At 36.4% G+C, this 23871-nt stretch overlaps 4 protein-coding genes across 6 annotated transcripts; 3 read left to right on the forward strand and 1 right to left on the reverse strand.

The window, feature by feature from the left end:
• Positions 1 to 122: 122 nt before the first annotated feature.
• On the forward strand, positions 123 to 5138 carry LOC121738179 (lactoylglutathione lyase). 2 transcript variants are annotated; one of them, XM_042130069.1, is made up of 5 exons: positions 123 to 277; positions 405 to 477; positions 1770 to 1993; positions 3124 to 3234; positions 4923 to 5138. In XM_042130069.1, exons 1-5 carry the CDS (start codon positions 162 to 164, stop codon positions 5041 to 5043), a joined length of 645 nt encoding a protein of 214 aa, XP_041986003.1. In that variant the 5' UTR covers positions 123 to 161; the 3' UTR covers positions 5044 to 5138. The 2 variants fall into 2 exon arrangements, with proteins under 2 accessions (XP_041986003.1, XP_041986004.1); XM_042130070.1 differs by having other exon boundaries at positions 123 to 240; positions 401 to 477.
• A 2981-nt stretch (positions 5139 to 8119) lies between these two features.
• On the forward strand, positions 8120 to 12110 carry LOC121738173. The gene is made up of 3 exons (XM_042130062.1): positions 8120 to 8234; positions 9859 to 11187; positions 11510 to 12110. Exons 1-3 carry the CDS (start codon positions 8187 to 8189, stop codon positions 12059 to 12061), a joined length of 1929 nt encoding a protein of 642 aa, XP_041985996.1. The 5' UTR covers positions 8120 to 8186; the 3' UTR covers positions 12062 to 12110.
• Positions 12111 to 12678: 568 nt separating this feature from the next.
• On the forward strand, positions 12679 to 16367 carry LOC121738175. Of its 2 annotated transcripts, XM_042130065.1 has the most exons (4): positions 12679 to 12794; positions 14135 to 14206; positions 14662 to 14777; positions 15198 to 16367. In XM_042130065.1, exons 1-4 carry the CDS (start codon positions 12735 to 12737, stop codon positions 16252 to 16254), a joined length of 1305 nt encoding a protein of 434 aa, XP_041985999.1. In that variant the 5' UTR covers positions 12679 to 12734; the 3' UTR covers positions 16255 to 16367. The 2 variants fall into 2 exon arrangements, with proteins under 2 accessions (XP_041985999.1, XP_041985998.1); XM_042130064.1 differs by having other exon boundaries at positions 12680 to 12794; positions 14662 to 16367.
• An 865-nt stretch (positions 16368 to 17232) lies between these two features.
• LOC121738258 (phenoloxidase-activating factor 3-like) lies at positions 17233 to 20150 on the reverse strand. Its single transcript, XM_042130212.1, has 5 exons — positions 20018 to 20150; positions 18922 to 19029; positions 18575 to 18686; positions 18187 to 18346; positions 17233 to 17449 (listed from the first exon to the last, which is right to left on the reverse strand). Exons 1-5 carry the CDS (start codon positions 20051 to 20053, stop codon positions 17233 to 17235), a joined length of 633 nt encoding a protein of 210 aa, XP_041986146.1. The 5' UTR covers positions 20054 to 20150.
• Positions 20151 to 23871: the final 3721 nt, after the last annotated feature.

A 23871-nucleotide genomic window follows, 5' to 3' on the forward strand; every position in this document is an offset into this window, starting at 1 on the left:
ATTCATATTGTATTTTTGGCGGTTTACAAATTCGAGTCAGAGAGAATTCATGCAACTCGAGTGGGTTCGAGTTACGCCCAACTCGAGTTAACTCGAGTTGACCATCACTATTATGTGTAGTGGCCGGTGTCCAAGGTGTTATCAATTAATATCATTTATCAATGTTACGTAGTTTATTTAATCATTGGTTATCAAATCGCGTTTTAAAACCGCAGTTCTCTTTCTGCAGATATTTATTACAGCCCACTTTAAATAGGACTACTCAGATCATAAACAGGTATTTAATTTACATTTTTATCCTGCAAAAACAGTATTTATCAAAAGTATGCTTTACAGTATCTCTCTACATAAATTATTCATAGGTTTTTTTCGGCTTCAACTAAAATCTTATCATTATATTTCAGGAAAATGGCTAGTGGTGGTATTTCCCCTCAGGAAGTTGAAGCATTATGCCAGAAACCGTCACCAGCTACCAAGGTATGGGACAAAATATTTTGCATGTTTTTTAAAAAGAGGGCGACTAACCTAAAAACTCAAACATCGTCCTTCTCTCTTCACACTCACGCCCGTCTCATATGCCAGGTGAAAAAGGATGATGCGGAATCAGAGCCAATTTTTTTTTTAATAACTTGATAAATATACAACATTTTAAAAAATCGCCAAATCAGTGTCTCATTGATAGAATTTCTACAATGTGTTAAAATATTAATTTAGTTTAATACACGGTTATGGCAGTATATGAAAAATTCGTGAAAATTAAATGCATCTTTGTTATTTTTTCTATCAAGAAATTATAAGATATCATGTTTTCGCTCTGATCAAATTCTTGGAATTATTATGTAGTATCTATGTTCAGATAGTCAAACAATTCGAGGCTTATTTTCAAGTATAAAAATGAATTACAAAATCTACAATTATGTGTTAGTCGCTCCCTTAAACAACAGTTTTGGGTAAGGTAGCTGGTTTATTGAGCAGTCCAGTTACACAGGGGCTGTTTATAGTGCCCAAGTATGTGGGCAAGACAAGAGCACTCTTCTTCATTCTCTAGGGAACAATACTAGTACAAAATTGGTAAAAAGTTTTGTATCAACTTTTTTGTTGGAACGAAAATCTTATAATAATGTTAAAATAATATTAGTAACCCTAACTCCGGAGTAAAACCTACAAAGTCGAGAGTTAAGCTATAGCATTTAATCCTGCGATCATGGATTCTAGGAAATCTATTGTTATTCTATTGTGTCTCGCTAACCAGTGAGCTTATGGGGCTTGATGAGTTAAGCCACTGGACCACAGAGGCATTTTTATGTAATGGATAAAACTACAGAAAGAATTTTAGGCACATTGTATTGATAATTTAACTTATCTTGATCTATTGTGTTATGATCACTTATCACAAATCAGTTTTTTGTAGATAAAACAATTATTGTAAAGTCATTTCCGTAGTCAAAAGATAGCTAATCAATTATTATAGTTATGATATATTATAATACCATACACTATACAGAATAATATGCCACACAAAATATGTGCAACTAATAACTAAGTATCTGCTAATGAATGAGAGCCTCTAGCCAAATATTTTCTTTATCGCTTTATAGAATTGCCGGTCAAAATGTTGAAATACGACAAGACGAATGTCAACTTCATATACTTAATATGTCAAATCCATACATTTTGATCGGCGATTTGATTACGTAAACGTCTTGACTAAAGGGCCAGATTATTAAAAATATTTTCACGAATAAAAAAGTTTTATTGTCCAATTTCAGGACTTTATGTTCCAACAAACGATGTACAGGATCAAAGATCCGAAGAAATCCCTACCATTCTACACTGGGGTCCTCGGGATGACACTGCTGAAGCAACTCCACTTCCCCGAGATGAAGTTCTCTCTGTTCTTCATGGGTTACGAGAATCCTGATGAAGTTCCGAAGGATGAGTCCGCTAGGAGCAAATGGGCCATGACGAGGAAGGCTACGCTGGAGTTGACGTAGTATGTTTGAGATTTTTATAATTTGTGTAAAAAAACTAAGTGATAATAGTTAAGGGGGTGTGTATGTGTTCCTTGTAGAGAGTTTACTGGGAAAATAGCAGCACTGAAGCACCAATTTTTTTTCACTTTTGTATGAGCAAGCGTCTCAAGTTTCCCCATACAAAAGTGAAAAAAATTGGTCTTTCAGCGCTGCTACTTTCACAGTGAACTCTCTACAAGGAACACGTACACACACTAAAGTATTATCACTTAGTTTTGTTACAGCTTGTATAAAACTAGATGTATGTCATCCGAAACTTTGTTAGATCAGGATTCATTTATTGGCGAGAACCGTACCTTTCTTTCCATACTTACCAAATCTCCTCCTATTCCCCTTTGGCCATTAAAGCATGAAAAGGTAACAGATGGACACTTTTGCATTTATGCTAGCAATAATATAATAATAATAAGCTCCCACACCGGTTTCGGTGACGGTGGCCGGTTTCATTGAAACCAGGCCAGCTACGCAGGAGTAATTTTATAGTGCCCAAGTGTGTGCGCAGTATACAAGAGCACTCTCTATTCCTTTACTCTCATATCCCAGTGGGACGGAAAACCGACACGACTGGCGAGAGATCCGACTTTTTACATGCCCATCCGACGCATGGATCATCTTTACTTGTCAGACAATCAGGTGATCAGCCTGCATTGTCCTAACCAAACTTGGAAATAACATGTTTCCAACGCGGGAATCGAACCCATGACCTCCGAGTCAATATATTACTTATAGTTAGCATAATTATGAAACAAAATAAATTATTTATTTTAAAAAAAGTTTGAAACCTCAGCTTGTTTCATTTAAGCTTTGTCAATATGGTTTGGATTTTTAGTACGCTAGTCGCTTGTATTAGCTTGGGCTGTATGTATGTAACAGAATTTTTGAGTATGAATTTTACCTATCTCCAGTAGTTCGAAACTTTGCATACATATAACATATTAAGACCCAATGAGTAAGCAGTAATTTATTAAAATTTTTGAAAATTTTTATAAAAAGCGTGTTTTTTTTTTTGTTTTTTGCAGTATTAATAAATAATTATTTTAACAAAAAAAATAAACATTTTGTTAACATTATTTCACCTTACCTATTCCAGCAACTGGGGCACCGAGAGTGATGACTCCACCTACCACAACGGCAACTCTGACCCCCGCGGTTACGGACACATTGGTATACTGGTGCCGGATGTCGAAGTGGCTTGTGCCAGGTAAGAACATAATATATTATACAGTGGGAGAGCCATGCTTCAGCACGAATGGGCCGGCTCGACCGGATAAATACCACGTTCTCACAGAAAACCGGCGTGAAACAGCGCTTGCGCTGTGTTTGGCCGAGTGAGTGAGTTTACCGGAGGCCCAATCCCCTGACCCCTACCCTATTTCCTTCCCTACCCTCAACTATTCCCTTCCCTTCCCTTCTCTACCCTCCCCTATTACCATATTCCCTCTTAAAAGGCCGGCAACGCACTTGCAGCTCTTCTGATGCTGCGAGTGTCCATGGGCGACGGAAGATGCTTTCCGCCAGGTGACCCGTTTGCTCGTTTGACCCCTTATTTCATTAAAAAAAAAACTGTGTTAGTGTAAATGACGCAGTCGACTGGTTAAAAAAGCCATTCAATCAAACAGCTAGCCCTTTGACTGAACAACGCCATTCAATCACACGGCTATACGTCGTTTAGCCGACTTGTTGACTGCAACGTTCAACACTACAGCTAGACGACGCTTGGCTAACTGGTCAAATGGCAAATTAACTAAGGTGAACATTAGTTTAGTGCTATTATTACACAAGCGTATAATGATAAGAAGCAGATTAATTGTATTCTCACTCATTTTCAACACCATTGCAATAAATACCTTGATGATGCATTTCATAATCCCGTAATTTCTCCTCGAATATTAGTTTAAATTTTGATTTACTCGTATATGCCCCCATAAATTCTGTCTCTTTAATAATACTTGTAACGTATATTTACGAAAAATATCTTAAAAATACAACCACAAATCACCGGTTCGTTGACGTCAGCCAAATTGTAAACAAAACGCACCTAGCGCCGCGGTGGTGAGCGCTGAAATAATTCAATCAAACAGCGGCTTTTGAATCAGCATTCATCTGTAGTGTTGAACGTTTTGAACGACTTTAATATTCAATTAAAAAGCTAGATGTGTCATTGAATGGCGTTGTTCATTCAAAGGGCTAGCTGTTTGATTGAACGGCTGTTTAAACCAGTTGGCTGAGACATAAACACCGTTATCCTTGAAAACGTCAAATGAGCCCGTCAAAATGAAAATTTGTTCTCATAGGAAAAAGTTGTTCATTTTGACGGGCTCATTTGACGAATATATAACCTCCTCCTTTTTGGGAGTCGGTTAACAACTGCCCGGACCGGCAATTTGTTAACCGACTTCCAAAAAGGAGGAGGTTATATATTCGTCTGTTTATATTTTATGGGTATGAAGACAGATTTTTTGAGTTCCCAGCATTGTTCTCATAGAAAAAGTTGTTCATTTTGACGTGCTCATTTGATGGTTTCAAGGATAACGGTGTTTACACTAACATCTTGTATGTGGAATATGATAGAGGTAATGTTGCAGCGGCAATGCTGCAGCAACATTGTTGTACGGTGGTGTAAGGTGTAGCAGCGACAATGTTGTACGGCAATGTTGCAGCGACATTGTAGTGCGGCGATGTTGCAGTGACTTTAAAAAAAGTTAAAACACAAACCAATAACTACAGTTCGACAAGGCTTTAATTGAATGTATCAATGGGCGCTGCTGGTAAAGGAGAACTGTCAAAAATGACTTTTTTGTATGATAGCAGCGTTAGTTCCTTTTCTCGCCACGTTCATAAAAAGCCTTGTCGAACTGTATATTATTTGATTTATTATCATTGTTTCAGATTTGAAGAGCAAGGCGTTAAGTTTATCAAGAAGTCCCAGGATGGCAAAATGAAAGGTCTAGCTTTCATTCAAGACCCCGATGGCTATTGGATTGAAATTTTCACGACAAATGTTGTATAGATAGTTTTTCTAACCTTAAAATCATATGCCTGGAACTATAATATGATGCAGGCTGGAAAAAATTCAGAACACTGAACATTAAACTATGTGCTATTATAAATTATAATAGACCAGGGGGTGAGCTAAAATCTTTTCGTTTTCGCTTCGTTATAAAATCGCCGAAGAAAGTGTATGGAATTGACGTAATCGTTCGTCAATATGACGTTGACGTTCGACTCGTCTTATGTCAATTCCATACATTTTGATCGGCGATTCTATAACGAAGCGAAATCGAAAAAGTTTCGGCTAAATACCCTGAGGGCCTAGACAAGCGGCAAGCGATTATCGTCAACGCCAACGCTACAAAATGTATGGGATTTAAGCCACTCTGACATTGGCAACTCACCGAGGCGGCCATTTTTAAAAGAAGAAGAAGAAGATTTGACATTAGTATTCGCTAGCGAAGCGATGACTTATGTCAAATCGCATACATTTTGTTAGCGTTTACGATAATCGCTTGCCACTTGTCTACTAGGGGAAAATCGAACACAAACGACCGCGCATAGGGCTGGTTTACACAACTAAATTTCAACTTAATTTGAAGTGCCAGCCGAAAATGTGTCAAGTGACAAGCTCCGCCTGCCAACCTTACAGAAAATATTCAAAATTGTAATTTCCTTGTTTAGTACTTAACTAAATTTTAACTTACTACTTGCTACTAAATTTTGTGTTTACATGCTTTAAATAACTTAAAATGTAGTTAAAAATTAGTTAAATACTTATCTACTTAATATGTGTAAACCAGCCATTAAAGACATATTAATATTTAATTAATTGTCACTCTTATAAAATACTTTAACAGAAAATGAGTTTGTCGTTATTTAATTTAAAGTTAAGTTATCATTAAATCTCTCTGAATACTGCCATTAAGAACCTGTTTTCAAACCTATAGATATGTATAGTTTTCTAGATTCTGGCAACGAACTCCCAGTGCCTTGAATGTGAATATGTATACTTATTGTATCTAATAAATGTTGATGTTAATATATTTTTTTATATTGCTCCTGTACTGTAGAAATATAATATCTATGGATGCTTCACATCACGTCAGTCTGGCCCCGTGCTAAGTACCTGAAGGACTTGTGTTACAGGTACTAGACAACGGAAATATATTTAATACTTTTATACTATACATATATTTAAGATTTTTATTATATGATACACAAATTTAATACACATCAATGACCCAGGAACTTTGAAAACTTTTTGTTCCGTTGGTGGGATTCGAACCCGCGACCTCCGGCTTGAGCTACCAACAGCCCACCAACTGAGCCACAGAGGTCGTCAAGTAAGTATATTATGTTGTGTGTACCGCTTCATTGCGGCGCACATTTTTTAAAACTTTTATTAATGGCGACATACAATTTTCTTACGCCATAGAAGATGTATATTATGTCTCGCCATAGATGTTGCAAACCTTTTGTAGGTTTCAAAATTAGATAAATGACAGCCCCTACTTTTTTCAATTCACAGAATATTCAGAAACGAAGCCTATAATAGGCTTGTTTTACGTGGAAAATTAAGATGGTTTTGTTCAGAGTAGAACCTTCTAAAGTGTAATTTGAGGGAGATACAAGCGTTTTCTAAAAGGCACGGCTCTCGTGTCATACGCCACACGTTAAAAAAAAAAAATGACACGGCTGCCGTGTCATCCGCACTGAATCTGTTAAGTACAATCAGATTAGTTGATTCCTAGGCAGATAGAGGACCTACGTAATTTGCTTACTTATAAAAATATTTACATAAACTAAAAGGAAGGTCTCCTTGTATGTGTCCAGTGTCTGGGTATATTGGAAAAGTCAGACAAAAACAACGAACGTCGCGATGGTATATTTTTATTACTAAAAGAGTTAATTAGTTGTGTTTGGACTGAAAAGGTATAATTAGTTTTGTCATAGGGCCAATCCACACGTACCACAACCACACGACAACTACACCACGTGGTCGGGCGTATATTTCGTATTGTAAATGAACTGGACCATTCACACGTACCACATTTTGCAGTCGTTGTCGACCACTTGTCAGATAACTTGTCAGACGCAACCACGGCCACATCGTAACCACATCGCAACCACGTCGCATGCACATCGCAACGACAACGTTGCGTCGATGCAACGACAGTGCGCGCACACCGCCCGCGCTCTTCCCCCCCTCCGTTTCATTGACTTTCGTACGTAACCACATCGCAACCACTGGCGACGCAACTACAAAAAGCTGCAGCGACACCATTCACACGTAACCACAGCTCGACGACATTTTGTCGTTGCGATGTCGTGTGGTTGTGGTACGTGTGGGTTGGCCCTATGTCATACGCTGCCTGTAGGGGAGGTGTATGTTCATTTTTTAACATTCAACGATTACTCCGCCGTTTGTGAACGATTTTCAAATTTTTGTTTTGGTGTATAGGGTATCACCCCAATTTGGAACTATATTCACAAAAGTGGTGACCTGATGAAGGGATCCATAATCGAGGGAACTCCTCATTTATATGGAAACATGTGGTGATTTCGGTTTCGTGAGCAGTATTCTAAGCATATGCTACCAACAAGTAAGATTTTGTACCAAGTCATACCATGGTTCGGAAGGTGCTGAGAGAACTCCTGATTCTTTATAGATACAAGTTTGGAAGTTTCGACGTTGTTTTAAGAACGGAAAGCATAATGCTACTATGCAAATTATATGTCATCTAGTTAATAATATTACTAAAGATACCGACTCAAGTCTAGCGTCAATCTTTAGCGACTGGACCAAGTGTTACCTACCTTAAAAGATATTTTATCCGATTTTTAAATTATCGTTACTGATTCTCTTATCCGGCTCGAAGGACCAAAGTCAAGGTTTTTATTTTCAAAATATTTTAAAGAAATATAATGTTATTTACTATGCGCATATAATAATTTGTTAGTAAGTAAGTACTAAATATCAACAATATTATGTAAAATTCAAAGTATAAAATTGATCATGCTATGAAATTATAACAGTTATTGTATTATTAAATAGGACATGTTCTATATTTAATTGTTGTGTTGACAAGAAAATACTTAACTGTAACAAATGTAGAGTATATAAATGGGTCAGTTTATTAATCGAATGCTGTAGATAAAATGGAGTCGCTGCGAGCTGTCATTTTCATGTCCGCCATCTTGAATTTGGTGAGTTTTTTTTTTATTTGCTTGTGCAGCAATTTTTTTTTTGTTATTGTGCACCAAATTAAAACTTTTTCAGTATTTTGCTTAAATATAATAATAACTTTGACGACCTCGGTGGCTCAGTGGTGAGCGCGTTGGTAGCTCGAGTCGGGGGTCGCGGGTTCGAATCCCGCCGACGGAACAAAAAGTTTTCAATGTTCCTGGGTCTGGATGTGTATTAAATATGTGTATGATATAATAAAAATCTTAAATATATGTACTTATAGTATAAAAGTATTAAATATATTTCCGTTGTCTGGTACCTGTAACACAAGTCCTTTAGATACTTAGCACGGGGCCAGACTGACGTGGTGTGAAGCGTCCATAAAAAATATTATTATTATTATATATTATTATTTTGATGAAACTTGCACTATTCCCTGAGTTGAACAATGCCTAGTACAACAAAAAAAGAATTACTGAAATCAGAATTCCAGAGATATCCGAACACAAACATAAAAACATACATACATGCATACACTTTTGAAATTTGGCACATTTGTTCAGACGCTAATATAGAGAAACATAATATACGAAAATTGGGCAGTTCTGGAAATATTACATACATACGCGTCGAATTGATAACCTCCTTTTGTTGAAGTCGGTTAATTAAATTTCATTGGAAGCAGTGGTGGATTTACAAATATGCCGCCTGTAGGCTTTTCCGCCCCTATAACTGACCTTTGAAATTCAATACGTTAGTTTAGTTCACAATCATATCCCACCAAAACCATTTTTTGAACTTTTTTGCTGAGACGACCACACAAGGTGTCACCCTGTACGGTAGCGAAACGGCGGGCGAAGCCATACATATTTCCTGGTATGTAGAATTTGCTTAAGTTAGGGTTAGAGTTAGGCCGTGTAGATTCAGAAGCTTGGCTCTACCTGAGACCTCATATTTTCAGACCTTTTTCACAGGGTAAACCGTAAACCATAAGTGGTCGTCTCGGCAACATTTTACAAGAAATGTTTTGGTGGGATTTTTTATTTCTGTAAGATAAAAAATGGAGCAAAATTTGCCGCCCCTCTAAACCTGCCGCCCTAGGCTCCAGCCTACTTAGCCTATTGGTAAATCCGCCACTGATTGGAAGTCATAATTGAAGACATGAGTGGACAAACATTTAAGGCCTGAGTGGAATTTTATAACATAAACACAGTTACTCGTTTTTCACTTACTCTTTGAACAAACATGTAATTTTCTATCGTCATCCTCTGGCTATAAAGTCCACATTTTTATTTGAAATCATTTTCTCGATCCTAAAGCCTCCATTTATTAAAATAGATAGTTTATATAAGCAAACCTTCAAAAAGAGAGCACTGCAACGCACCTGCAGCTCTTCTCATGTTGTGAGTGTTGTGAAAGCAACTACCGTCGCCCATGGGGGCGACGGTAGTTGTTTTCCATCAGGTAACCCATTTGCTCGTTTGCCCCCTTATTTCATAAAAAAAAAGTTTAAAATTGTTACTTACCCACTTTATCCACTGGTGTGTTCAATTACTATCGTAGCTTAAAAATATATTTTTTAAGATTTAATTAGCTGCTACATCTGGTCCCAATAATATTTTTTATCATACATATTTCTTTTAGGTTAACGCTCAAGCAAGTTATGGCTATCAACCGATTGCATACAGACCTAGCCCTCTTGACAGTAATAATAATCTAAATGTCCTAAAGGAATTTAATAATACATTTTGGGACGATCGCAAAGGTTTAAGTTACAGATTTAACCCAGAAGTAGAAATTGATCTAGCACCAGTGATCAACTATGAAAAAGAAAGAAACAGAATACAAAAACCAGTTCTTATAAATCAAAAAATTTGGAACGATCAAAAAGGTTTAAGTTACAGATTTAACCCAGAAGTAGAAATTGATCTAGGACCAGTGATCAACTATGAAAAAGAAAGAAACAGAATACAAAAACCAGTCTTTATAAATCCAATCAATTTAGACGATACCTTAGGAAGGTATGACCTGAAAAGTATTGGCGCAGGTGATGCTTTAAAATATATTGGTATACCACAGCTAAACATACAACAAGCAAGTATAAAACATGTAGCAATACCCAAAAAACTTGGAGCACTGCTTCAAAGTCGAAAAAGAATCAACAATTTTAATGGCGTTGGAAATAATTTAGCAATGCTACCTAAAGAAGTAAACAGTCACAATCATATTTCTAGAACTTCATTCCAAATACGACACAGCAAACAAACTAATTCAGTATCAGGCAAAGTTGGATCAACTCATATTTCCAATCCACTGTCTTTATTGCCACGAGAGGAAAAGTTTGAGGAAATAGAGAATACTAACAAAGCATCTGACCTTATAAAACAACCTATAGATGCAAATGCAATTATCGAACCACCAAAACCAATTTTGAGATTCATGGACGTTCCTAGTATATACGGTATTTCACTTAAAGCTGATGAACAACCAAAAACCTTTCTTTCTTATCGTCGACTTAATGCACCTCTTGAGAATGATTCTCAAGTAAAGGGTTTAAGCGCAGGGTTGGAACTCGGAACTATAGCAGACGTCCAAAATCAACAAAAATCAAAACCAAACGATGCTAACCAAGATTCAACAAACATAAAAGAAGACCTCCTAACAGATTTTATCATCAATAATTTTCTATCGAAGGACATGGCAAAATTGATTTCCTCCGCAAAAACGGACGAAGAAAAGAAAAAAGTGATCATGGGAATAAAAAACTACAAAATGATGACCCACGCATTAATCGACTTTATACGCTACTCCGATCCTTTAACTGGTCATATCAATAGTTTGAAGTTGATCTCTGAAAATAAACTACCAGGATCAGGCTTTACTACTTCTACTTTGGAAGAAGTTTTCGAAGATGAATCCAAAGCAGCTAGAAGAAATACAGAGCCCGGTCAAGAAGAACCTGAAAAAGTCGTGGTAAGTTTTAATAACGTAGAAGGGGTAGTAAAACCTTTAATATTTAGAATATGAAATAAGAGTCAAATTACTGGCTTTGATGTGATATTATAAAAAAAAACATTTGCAAGATTATGCCCACAAACTGAAATTAGTTTTACGTATATTATCGCATTCAAATCCATTAAAATGTTACTTTCCTACCTATTTCAATCGCCTCAGCCTTGGTCTATTTTACCTTCAAGCTTAATAAAATAGACGAACAGACACTATTCGATTCATTCGTAAGGGATCTGCAGACATATAGGAAACAAGCAATGTAACTTACATTTATCCTTTTTAGAAAGTTCAAGATATCAACCACAACGCTGGTTTTCATGTAATTCATGATCATAGAAAACATGGCCCAGACAGTTTAAAACCAGAGAAAGATGAAAATATCAAACGAACTTCTAAAGACCAACCAGTTGAAAATATTGGGCAAGTTGTAGAAACACCTTTCGGTTCTGAAAAAATTGACGATCGAAAAGAACTAAATAATACAAGCAGCGAATCTTTGGAGAAACCACAGGACAGCGTAGATATTGAACCTAAACCTAAAGAAGCCTTCGGTCCTTTACCTCCGAGGAAAACTAAGAAGACCAAGACCCTCCAAAAAAAAGAATTGGAAACGTTTATGAAAAGTCTACAGGTACGCAAGAAAATTGATGATGCGTTCTGCGAGAAGCTCAAAACGAACGAAGCTATAAACGTAATGGAAAGTATAATAAGGGATTTCATCGAAGACCTATCGTATAGATTTGATAAGGACGTGATTATGAATACTGCTGAATTCTCGGTGAATAGAAATCTTCACTACCAGAGAGATTCGGAACAAGATTGCTTCTACTACTGATCTAAATCTAAAAGATCTGGCTTTTGAAATAAATTTTTATGTCACTAAATTTTTTCATTATTCCTCATTTTAAAATTATAATCATTCCTCGTCATCAAATGATTCTAGAATGGCTATCTTTCCCTCAATTGCTCATTATTAAATTATCATCATCATCATTATCTTCGTCGTCAAATGATTCTGGAATCTGAAACAGCTGGACTAATAATTATTACTGGACTCTTACTTAGTTATCGCGATAGCTAAGAAGTAAAAGTCCCGTAATTACGATATATTGTTATAATGAGTTACTTTCTTTTCTTCCGGCATCTTTTTTTATTGTTTATGACATATATTATTATTATAAACTAAAACCTTAATAAAAAAAAATTAAAAAAAAAAAACTTTATATTCTTTGCAACACCCTAAATTCGAATTTGAAATTACTTTTAAATCTTTAGTTGTTTTAAAAAGTTCTAACTTGTAATCATTTAAATTACTTATTGAAAGTAACAACAATTCGACTGTAACTGCAACTAAACGATACACGGATCTAATCTAAGAAATATTATTAATTACATTACGATTACAATGTAACCTAATTTTACACTTTAAACTAAACACGATCATTCCGAACTATAATTATAAGCACAAATTGAAATTATCGTTAGTATTTTGACGAAAATCGTGGACGATGGTTGTGTTTTTTATATTTGGTATATTTCTGGCAAGCGCAAAGGCCTTTGACAATTTGGTAAGTTTACTTGGATTGAAAAGCAGTGGCACTTTAAATGCCGCACTCAGAAACCATTATATTAATTACTTTAAAGTTGTATTGCACTAGAGGCGTGGTTAAAGTTAAAGTTATGGTCAGTTATGGTTATAGTTAAGGCTAATTTAACTTTAACCTTAACTTTGACCACAGAATTTGACAGAAGCTGGTCCGACTAGGCTTTATAAGAACGTGGGCAGGGGCGCTGCTGGTAAAGGAGAACTGTCAAAAATGGCGTTTTATATAATGACAGCGTTAGTTTCTTTTTTTGCCACGTGCATTTAAAGCCTTGTCGAGCTCTATGGTTATGGTTAAATATGGCGTCTTGATGGCGATTTTAACTTTAACCAAAGATTTGACATTTTGCACTGTAGTTAAAGTGAACACAGGCATGGATCCGCGTACAGTCTATCTCATAACGAAGGACCAAAGGATGTTTCCTCATCTCAAAAATATTCTGATGCTACCAACTTTATGGCAGGACATTCCGTAACAATCTATCCATTTAATAGCTATGTGCCTCAAAATCAGTGCACCAGTTTAAGATCTTACCTGTCATGAGAATGAAAAAATTGACTATGCAAATAGCAAAGAAAGGCTTTAATGACGCCAAAAAGTCTTTTATTGCTTTAATCAATTCCAATCATCCGATAAGAACCCCATTTGCTAGGCATGAAATATAATTGCAAAACAAGCGAATATTAAAATGTTAATCGTAATGCGAAAAATTACTTTTCATTATAATCAATTTTCTTCATTATTCAATTATTTCTATTTAAATCATCATTGTTTTTATTAAAAAAGTATTTATATTTACAATTAGATGACGCCCGCAACCATAAAATTCGTTTATTGGGTTGGAAATCATAGATTTTTCCGAGATGAAGAGTATCCTATGTCCATACCCAGCAAGTATATCCATACCCAGAAAAATCGGTTCAGCGGTTTGGGCGTGAAGGGATAACAGACAGACACACTCACATTTATATATATTTTTTTATGAAATAAGGGGGCAAACGAGCAAACGGGTCACCTGATGGAAAGCAACTTCCGTCGCCCATGGACACTCGCAGCATCAGAGCTGCAGGTGCGTTGCCGGCCTTTTAAGAGGGAATAGGGTAATAGGGGAGGGTAGGGAAGGGAATAGGGTATTGGGCCTCCGGTAAACTCACTCACTCGGCGAAACACAGCGCAAGCGCTGTTTCACGCCGGTTTTCTGTGAGAACGTGGTATTTCTCCGGTCGAGCCGGCCCATTCGTGCCGAAGCATGGCTCTCCCACGTATATTGTAGGATAATATCTAAAATAGATAATTATTTCCAGGAACTATCGCCAGCAGTGATAGATTCAAACATAAAATATGTCGAAATTCCACCGTTGCCGTTGCCAGCAGAGGTAAAGCTAAATGAATAATAATAATAACCCGGCCACCGAACATGCCGATCCACGATTGACCTATTGCTACTAGTCTCATTAAAGTACCTCTAGCGCTCCTATTGCATATCTGTGGAAACCAGATAGAAAACCGTGCGCGCAAGAAAGAGATAAGGAGTGGTATATCAAAGATCGAATTCCTTAGTGTACTGACCGAGTAATTTTACTTGCAAACAAATTTGATGACGTCCGCCACTCCTTTGCGCCAAAATTCGTTAATTGGGCGGAAACCGTACAATTTTGCGAGATAAAAAGTATCCTAAGTCCTCTCCCGGGACTCAAAGTATCACCATAACAAAATGCAGCAAAATCGGTTCAGCGGTTCGGGCGTGAATAGGTTACAGACTGACAAACAGACACACATACGTATTTAAAATATTTGTATGGATAAGTATAGTTAAATAAATATTTTCCAGGAAAAAGTACCAAATGCACACGATCAAAATTGTCCACAGAATGAACTACTGGTTCAAATACTAAACATCCTAACAGACCAGAAATCCATAAATTATCTTGATGGACCAACAAAAACGTATGTATTAAGCCTTCTTAAGGATGTCTTGCAAAATTCTCCTCAACACGAAAAGATCTCAAATGATATTTTAAGAAGCAATTCAGCCAATAATGTACTGAGAGCTCTGGCAAACGCAGATAATAATAAAATTAAAATAACAGTACAATACGAATTACCCGCATCGAATAACTGTGAGAAATCATTAGAGAATTTGTATAAAATAATTAATGTCCTAAACGAAGCTAAAACGCCAGTAGTATCGAAATTCGAGGTGAGAACTGAGATCCCAGAAGTAGATAGTCTACTAGTTTCTAGGCCAGAACTCTATACAATACCAAATCATGATCAAAACATTCAGGATAAACACAACAAAGAAGCATTGAAAGCTCTATTTGAAAATCCGAACACTAATGTTAAAGATTTACTCGAAAATTACAGACCCCGCGTCTCAGCTCCGGTGCAACATGATGTATTAATAGATGAAAGCTTCGCTATCCCACAAAAGCCGAGTAATAATTTGGTACAGATTAAATATTACTACAACAGAGCGCCAGAATATCGACCGAACGATTTCCAAATTCAAAATCCAGTGGTGGTACCAAAGGCTGATAATAATGTTGAACCAGTCGAAGAAAAGGTTCTCTGGAAGAACCCGTATCAACCCTTAGGATCGGCTGTGTATAATATCGATCAGGCTCCACACGGTAATCCTAATGATGTGTATAATAATTTATTAAGAGATTTAATAGCTATTGCACAAAAACCACAACACAAAACTAAAGAAGACAAAGTGAAAGACGTCTTACCAAAATCTAGGATAGTTCAGGATCCTTACATATATTCTAATGCAAACGGACAATACCTAAGTCCTATTGATAATCAAAATCCTATCAATAATTACGACAAAGTAGTACCTGTACCAACTGGATATGACAATATTTACGAACCATATGCACAAAAAGGTGAAGGACAATCTATAGTAGATCCATATTCAGGAAAATTGCAAAACCAGCCTGGCGTAAATGTCGTTAATGTGAAACAAATAGCGGATCATGATAAAATTGTAGAAATAACTTATGTGCTACAACAACCGAAAAAAGTTCATTACGAACCAGTATATTTGATCAAATATCGTCTACCATTGAAAGTGTTTGAAGAGCACGTATACAAATTATTATTATCGAAACCCTTTCTCAAACAGGACCCGAATAAACTATACCAAGAATTACTCGCTTCTCTCAAGTTAGATAATCGATTCACACAAGTCACAGAATTGAGGAGTAAAGAAATTAACAACATGAACAATGAAACGGAAAATGACAATCATGTATTAACATCCAAGGTGAAAGAAATAGAAGACGAATTGAAAATTATCAAGGAACTCAATGCAAATGTGTCATCATCTGATCTTCTGTCAATTAACAATGGGACAGTTGAAAATGAGTTGAAAAGGTTGAAGCGACATCCAGTGCTATTGAACGAAAATATAATATAAAATATAATAAAACAACATAAAAAGCCTATAAGATTATGATAGACGTCAGCAAAGTATTTCTACAATAATGTTCCCACAAAAACTTTCTCAAATAAAAAGCTTAATAAATTGTCTTATTTTATTTACTACTAAATGACCCGATCGCCGGTTACCACCCGACACCACGCTCTATAACACAGCAATGACGTCGATATCTTACCCAAAAATATTTGACAGACTTGTCAATACTTTACACGTCTACACATGGTCCGTGGATAGTATTGACAGTTCATCCTCTTGCTACCATAAAGTTAATATACCTAGCAGAATAGAGAAACAAAGGCCGGAGCAAGAGAGATGTCGCTATCAGTGACACTGCGTGGTAAAAAGAGATGTGTGATACATGACAGCAGCACTCTTTTTTTGACGTCCAGTCGGCACGTGCCGCACTTTGACAATATTTTAATCTCATAGAAATCATGTTCAATCATGCTTATGCAAGTGTATACGTGCACATGTTTTTACACACAGATGAAACCAATTTCGGTTTCGTTTGACAGCTCGAGATTGTTGCTATATTCCGCTAGGTATATTAACTTTATGGTCTAGATTGAAGCGTAAATTCCATTTTTTTTTATTAAATAAGGGGCAAACGAGCAAACGTGTCACCTGATGGAAAGCAACTTCCGTCGCCCATGGACACTCGCAGCATCAGAAGAGCTGCAAGTGCGTTGCCGGCCTTTTAAGAGGGAATAGGGTAATAGGGGAGGGTAGGGAAGGGAAGGGAATAGTTGAGGGTAGGGAAGGGAATAGGGTAGGGGTTAGGGGATTGGGCCTCCGGTAAACTCACTCACTCGGCGAAACACAGCGCAAGCGCTGTTTCACGCCGGTTTTCTGTGAGAACGTGGTATTTATCCGGTCGAGCCGGCCCATTCGCGCCGAAGCATGGCTCTCCCACGTTTAATATGAATAAAAATTGCGTTAAAGTTTCATTATTTATTATTCTCTTATATTTTCTAGAATCCAATAAATGTAGTCAGCCACGTTTGTATAAAATACGCATTCTGCTGTTTCTCTTGAGGCCACTCCATGTTGTGCAAGTCTATTGTTCCCGAAAGTCCTGAACATTAAAGGACCCCCGATATCTGCGTTATATATATCTTCTTTACGGACACAATATTCGCTCATCAATTTAATGTCTTTAAGCGACGAAGGACTGCAAAATAAATAAAATATACGTTAACGTAATCATGGGCGTACCCAGGTTCTGGGCCAGGGGGGGCCAAATTACCCAGGTTCTGGGCCAGGGGGGGCAAATTAAAAAAAAAAATGCCCACCCTGCCCCCCCCCCCCCCCCCTCTCGGTACGCCCATGAACGTAATTCATATTATTATACGTTACCTTTCCCGCGTAGAGAGTGCACATTATGTCAATCTCCAACGGAGAGGGTCGCATTTTGTTGATAACGTTTAGTTGTCTGATAGGAAAAAATAATTCCTTACTTAAATTAAATGTACTTAACCTAAAACTTACTTTAATGGCGTTTTGTTAGAGTAGTTAATAAACGGCGTAAATATTCTTTGTTAGTAAGTGAGCTGTTAGATGAAGGCAGGGCTTAAGACGGTCGGGTTCACAGACATAGATCAAGATAGATACCGCATGTATATTATGTACTTCACGTGCCATATCGCGTTCCCAAAAGACGAGCAATGCTCCTCTTTCGAAAGTCTGTTCTTTAGTCTACGCTCCACCGTTATCGGAATAGGACGTCAATTGAAATCAAAAATGCCTAATTATTGTGCTGATATTATTTTTCGTATTTTTTTATTAGTAAGTGAGGTGTTATTTAGATTAAGGCAGGGCTTAATACAATATCGTTGGACTGTCGTCGAGTTACTCTTGTATTAATCTTAGTTAAAAAGCATTGTTTTAATAATAATATAATAAACCAACCTATTGCATTTTTTATAACATTCCTCTAGAGGTGTAAGCCAGATGTCGTATTTTCTCATGACCGTATAATTTGGCTTATTTAGGCCCCATACAACGATTTTCCCTCTATTTTTCGTTATATCTTGCTCTGGGATGGGCAAGCAAATCGGTCCGATGTTATCTGAAAAGCATAATCTGAAGTAGCCTATTTTGGTTACAGTTTCATTATAGAACATTCTGCAAATTCAGTTAGTCGTGGATGATGTCACGAAATTGAGTAGGCCATGGGTTTCATCGGAGTAAAGGAGATGGCGATATTTTTATGAAAATAGAGCGAGAGATTTAAAATGTTTTAACACAACATAAGCGTTGTTTTATGCAGGTTTGTAAGATCGTGGCAGATACTTACCGAAGCTGAAATCGACCTTTTTCTTCAAACGAATCAATGCTATATCGTTTATAATGAAGTCGGCAGACATTGTAAAATTCTCATGAACTTTTGTCTCCCCCACTTCGAAATCCTAAAATATTTAAGTTTTTTTAAATATTTTCTCATAAAAAGTAACCTACATCCTCTGCGGAAGCTATATTATTTGTGCCAAACTACGAATAGTAATGTAAGTGAAAAATTACATTAAATCGGTCCCGTACTTCGTCAGATTAGCGCGTCCAAATAAACAATCTTCAGCTTTATAATAGAATTTATAATAGAAAGGAGAGAAAGATAGGAGGGAGGGAGGGAGGTTTTCGCCTTACCTGAGTGTTATTTAAACAGTCAATTCCAACGGTTTCATCGCCTATGCAGTCCAACTCGGTAGATAGGTTGTACTCGCCAACCCGCACATAGGCTACATTTTTCACACACTGCGCAGAAGTCAAAATGTATTGGGCGTTTATTATTGTACCTGTACAGTTGTACTTTGTAGAGTTACCTTAAACATAATATTTACTTAATACAATAATAATAACCAGGCCAGTTACACAAGAGCACTCTCTATTCCTTTACTCTTATAACCTAGTGGGACGGAAGACCGACACGACCGGCGAGAGATCAGGCGCAGGACCGACTTTTTACATGCCCATCCGAAGCATGAATCATCTTACTTGTCAGACAATCAGGTGATCAGCCTGCATTGTCCTAACCAAACTCAGAAATAACATGTTTCCAACGCGAGAATCGAACCCACGACCTCCGCCGAGTCAAGAGTACAATATGCCATATTATAATAAAGTTACTAATTATACAATTAAACTATTAACTACTTGTTGCCCGAAAGTGGCAATTCAACAGAATATAATGACAAAGATGAATAATGTTCCCCGTATTTTACACATTTTTAGGGTTCCGTAGTCCGTACCCAAAGGGTGAAAACGGGACCCTATTCATGAGACTCCGATGTCCGTCTGTCCGTCTGTCTGTCTCCAGGCTGTAACTCAAGCACCACTATAGCTAGACTACTGAAATTTTCACAGATTATATATATCTGTTGCCGCTATAACAACAAAAATACTAAAAATAATATAAAATAAATATTTATGGGGGAATCCCATACAAAAAACACATTTTTTTTGTCTACTTTCACTCTATATCGGTACGGAACCCTTCGTGCGCGAGTCCGACTAGCACTTGGCTGATTTTTTTATTAGTCGGCGGCCGCAGCATATTGTAGTATTCTACCCTAAAGCCTTGATGAATAATATTTATAATTCAAACCAGTATTTCTTAACAAATACATGGATAAGGATTTTGAGGTAAGTAAATAAGTTTTCGTTGTTTTGCGGGTCTCAATGATAATATGTGTATAGACCATGGACCCCTATCAGGCAATCCGCCTGCACATTTTCGAATTACCTGTGTAAACAATAATAGCCATCCATGGAAACTCATCAAGTAATGGAGCACTAGTAAGGATGTATTCTTCGTTACTTAGACCGCAGTCTGTCGGTAGAATACCTATGTTGTGTTCTAGGTCACATTTTATTCCTGTAAATTATAAACATACTATACTGTACTAGGCGAAACATGGCGGTAGCGGTCATTGACTCCCTGTCAAAAACTTGTCATTTTCTATATAAACCGCGATTGACAGTGAAGTGTCAACTGTCAGATGTTGTCAAACGTACGCTTTGTATAGAAAATGACAAGTTTTTGACAGGGAGTCAATGACCGCTACCACCATGTTTCGCCAAGTAGAGTATAGAATATTAGAAGTTAGATGACTCCGTTGCACGGAAATTCGTTCCTTGTCCGAGGACGGTACATTTCGCCATAAAAACTGATTGTTTTGTATTGATGTCCTTTCCCACCTCTTAAAGTATAAATTAGTTTGCGTGAAGAGGTAACAGATAGACAGACAGAGAGAAATAATGACAGGTAGACACACTTTCACGTTTAAAATATTTAGGATTAGTAAGGGTCATAAAGTTAGTATACCTAGCGGAATAGAGCAACAATCTTGAGATTTCAAGCGAAACCGAAATTGGTTTCATCTATGTGTAAAAATATGTGTACGTCACACAAGCATGATTGAACATGATTTCTATAGGGACCGTGCAGAGCACGGAGCTGAACTGCCACTAGCGACGAGTAGCCGAAATTCGGATTCGGATTGTTGTTCTCGCGGCCGCATGTGGCCACTTGTGAGTGTTAAGTATTAAATCATTTTATAGTCTAAAACATAAAAAATTATTTTTAACAAAACATTAAAACCGACTTCCAAGGTAAAAACAATAATAATATGAACTAAAAAGTATTAAATAACTCTTACTGTATAATAGTGCCTCTTTCAGAATTCGTCTAAATCTCAACTATTTCTGTACATACTACAGTCTTTATTACTTTCAGTCAATGTCAGAATATCTGAAGCTTTTGGGACTGGTGCCGACTTCAAAGTAATGAAGACTGTAGTATGTACAGAAATAGTTGAGATTTAGATGAATTCTGAAAAAGGCACTATTATAGAGTAAGAGTTATTTAATACTTTTTAGTTCATATTATTATTGTTTTTACCTTGGAAGTCGGTTTTAATTTTTTGTTAAAAATAATAATTTCATTCTTTTTAGTTATCTACAAAAGTTTTTATGCGTAAATAACCACTACGAATGTTAACTATTCACATTATGTTACTGTAAGCGAAATTGTGGTAAATGCTTGTAGTTATCTAAGCGATGCTGCATATTAAAAACTTTTATCTTTAAAGGTTCAGGAGTTCTGTTTAGTGCCTTTGGACCAAGAGACACCTTCGTATGAACTTTCTCTCATTCGTAACATATGTTTAAGTTACTAGAAACCACATTTTAACCACTATGAGTCTTTTGATAAATTTCAAGGATTTCCCTCGATTGCTCATAAATCCCATCATCAGCTCACCACTTTTGTAATTATTATACAAAATCAAGATTATATACTATTCAACAACACAAGAATTTTGAAAATCGGTCCACAAACAGCGAAATAATCATCAAAAACATCTGCTTCGATGCAAAATATCACGAAAAGCATCAATAATTGGGTCATAATGTGATGACCCATGGCATAATTATGATTTTGATGATGATGATCAAATAAATTGATGTGTTGGCTTATGCCTTCAGTTCTTTAAACAACGCCGAAATCCACGAACCCGTATCTATAAGGATTCAAAAGTTCTGTTGGGTACCTTCGGATCCAGGGTATAACCTGATACAAAATCTTACTTTTTGGTAGCATTTACCTCGAATGCTTCAGAAAAAATTGAAATCACTATATGTTTCCATACAAATTTCAAGGAGTCCCCTCGATTCCTCCAGGATCCCATCATCAAATCACCATTTTTGTGAACATGGTACCAAATTCAAATTAAACCCTATACAACACAAAAACAAATTTGAAAATCGGATCACAAACGGCTGAGTTATCGTTGAACATACAAAAAAAAAAAGATACATACAGCCGAACGTCCTCCTTTTTGGAAGTCGGTAAAAAAACACTTATAAACTAGCCGGGGTCAAAGAGAATGCGAAGCCAAAGTCACTTCTTTTACACACAAGTTACTTCTTTTACTCGCATCGTGTCGCTGCTGTCGAATTACGACGCCCTCTATAGTTTCTGCACGGTTCCTATGAGATTAAATTGTCAACGTGCGGCACGTGCCGACTGGACGTCAAAAAAAGAGTGCTGCTGTCATGTGTCACACGTCTCTTTTTACCACGCAGTGTTACTGTAGTGACATCTCTCTTGCTCAGGCCTTTGTTTCTCTATTCCGCTAGGTATATTAACTTTATGGTAAGGATAGACCATGAAGGGAAGAGATAAATCATGATTCATGAATCATGATTCACGATGTTTTTATTGCTTGTGATGATAATATTGACACAAATATAATAATTATTTATATGCCACAAATAAAACGTAAGTTAAAGTTAAATAAAAACTTACCAACAACACATACAAACAATAATTGTGCAAAAATGTATTTAAAATTATACATTTTGATTTATATTACCAAACTTTATTAATTTGAACCATGCATGTAAAGCGTTAGTGACTGCTATGTTCATTTTCCTTAAAAATATTTATTGTTTACAATTTATTTTAAATTAAAAACCAGTTTACAAACGTAAAAAAACAAAATTTGTTTTGCATACTTTGTTTCAATAATGTAAAAGCGCCATCTACCGGCATTATACTAAACTATTATAAGTCTGATTGCGCTTTTAAAAGTTTGTGCCGAGAAAAATCTACTAGAACCTTGCAAATTTTATACACGATCCTCATTATTTCACTGAAATGTCTCGTTATTAAGAATGAATTTTAAAAATAATAATGATCAAGGTTTTTACCTTGATCATTATTGTTTTTTATTCTTGTTAATACTGAAAACATCAATAGTGTTAAGCTACCAATAACTTAGAATTCACCGTGCATTATTGTAAAGATAATAATATTATAATAATTTGGGCCACATTAGAATGCGGCCCTTTCCACTGCTCGTGCACACAAAATGTTGTAACTTGTAGTACAGTAGTTTAATATTTCACACATTCAACTTGATTTCAACTTTATTTTATGGAAGAGCTATCACCTTTCATCTTTTTTAGTTCGTTGATGTATAGTCTGTCAAGAAAGTGAAAATTAAAAACCGGCCAAGTGCGAATTGGACTCGCCCATGAAGGCAGCAGCAATAAGGTTTATTTTTATGAAATTAAGAGGGTTTTGATTTATTTTCATATTTCAGTTGATTTAATGAAAGTTAAATTAAGGTTTACCATTTATGACGTATAAAAAAAAACTACTGGCTAGATCTCGTTCCGACCAATTTTCGTTGGTAGTTTTTGTAGTAATTTACATCATATTTTTTTAGACTTATCATGTCTACTACTACTACTTTAGAAGTTAGAGGGGGGGGGGGACACGTTTTACCACTTTGGAAGAGTGTCTCTCGGAAACTGTTCAGGTTAGAAAAAAATGATTTTAGAAACCTCAATATGATTTTTGAAGACCTATTCATAGATACCACACACGCATAGGTTAGATGTAAAAAAAAATCTATTTCAGTTGTATCTATGGGGACCCCTAATTTTTTTATAATTTTTCCATTTTTGTATCAAAATCTTAAAGCGGTTCACAGACTACATCTACTTACCAAGTTTCAATAGTATAGCTCTTATAGTTTCGGAGAAACGTGGCTGTGGCATACGGACGGACAGACAGACAGACAGACAGAC

The sequence above is a fragment of the Aricia agestis genome, chromosome 22, assembly GCF_905147365.1.
Source record: "Aricia agestis chromosome 22, ilAriAges1.1, whole genome shotgun sequence".
In the NCBI taxonomy this organism is placed as follows: domain Eukaryota; kingdom Metazoa; phylum Arthropoda; class Insecta; order Lepidoptera; family Lycaenidae; genus Aricia; species Aricia agestis.

Excerpts from the sequence above, each read along its gene's own strand:
- LOC121738258 (XM_042130212.1), bottom strand. The coding sequence starts at position 20,053 with ATGAGTTTCCATGGATGGCTATTATTGTTTACACAG. Across the intron at positions 18,347-18,574 it reads AAAGGTCGATTTCAGCTTCG|ATAACATCGGACCGATTTGC; the intron begins GTAAGTATCTGC and ends TATGCTTTTCAG. Across the intron at positions 17,450-18,186 it reads TGTTATAAAAAATGCAATAG|TCCTTCGTCGCTTAAAGACA; the intron begins GTTGGTTTATTA and ends TTTATTTTGCAG.
- LOC121738179 (XM_042130069.1), top strand. The coding sequence starts at position 162 with ATGTTACGTAGTTTATTTAATCATTGGTTATCAAATCGCGTTTTAAAA. Across the intron at positions 278-404 it reads ACTACTCAGATCATAAACAG|GAAAATGGCTAGTGGTGGTA; the intron begins GTATTTAATTTA and ends ATTATATTTCAG. Across the intron at positions 1,994-3,123 it reads GCTACGCTGGAGTTGACGTA|CAACTGGGGCACCGAGAGTG; the intron begins GTATGTTTGAGA and ends TACCTATTCCAG.
- LOC121738173 (XM_042130062.1), top strand. The coding sequence starts at position 8,187 with ATGGAGTCGCTGCGAGCTGTCATTTTCATGTCCGCCATCTTGAATTTG. Across the intron at positions 8,235-9,858 it reads TGTCCGCCATCTTGAATTTG|GTTAACGCTCAAGCAAGTTA; the intron begins GTGAGTTTTTTT and ends TATTTCTTTTAG. Across the intron at positions 11,188-11,509 it reads AAGAACCTGAAAAAGTCGTG|AAAGTTCAAGATATCAACCA; the intron begins GTAAGTTTTAAT and ends TATCCTTTTTAG.
- LOC121738175 (XM_042130064.1), top strand. The coding sequence starts at position 12,735 with ATGGTTGTGTTTTTTATATTTGGTATATTTCTGGCAAGCGCAAAGGCC. Across the intron at positions 12,795-14,134 it reads CAAAGGCCTTTGACAATTTG|GAACTATCGCCAGCAGTGAT; the intron begins GTAAGTTTACTT and ends AATTATTTCCAG. Across the intron at positions 14,207-14,661 it reads CGTTGCCGTTGCCAGCAGAG|GAAAAAGTACCAAATGCACA; the intron begins GTAAAGCTAAAT and ends AATATTTTCCAG.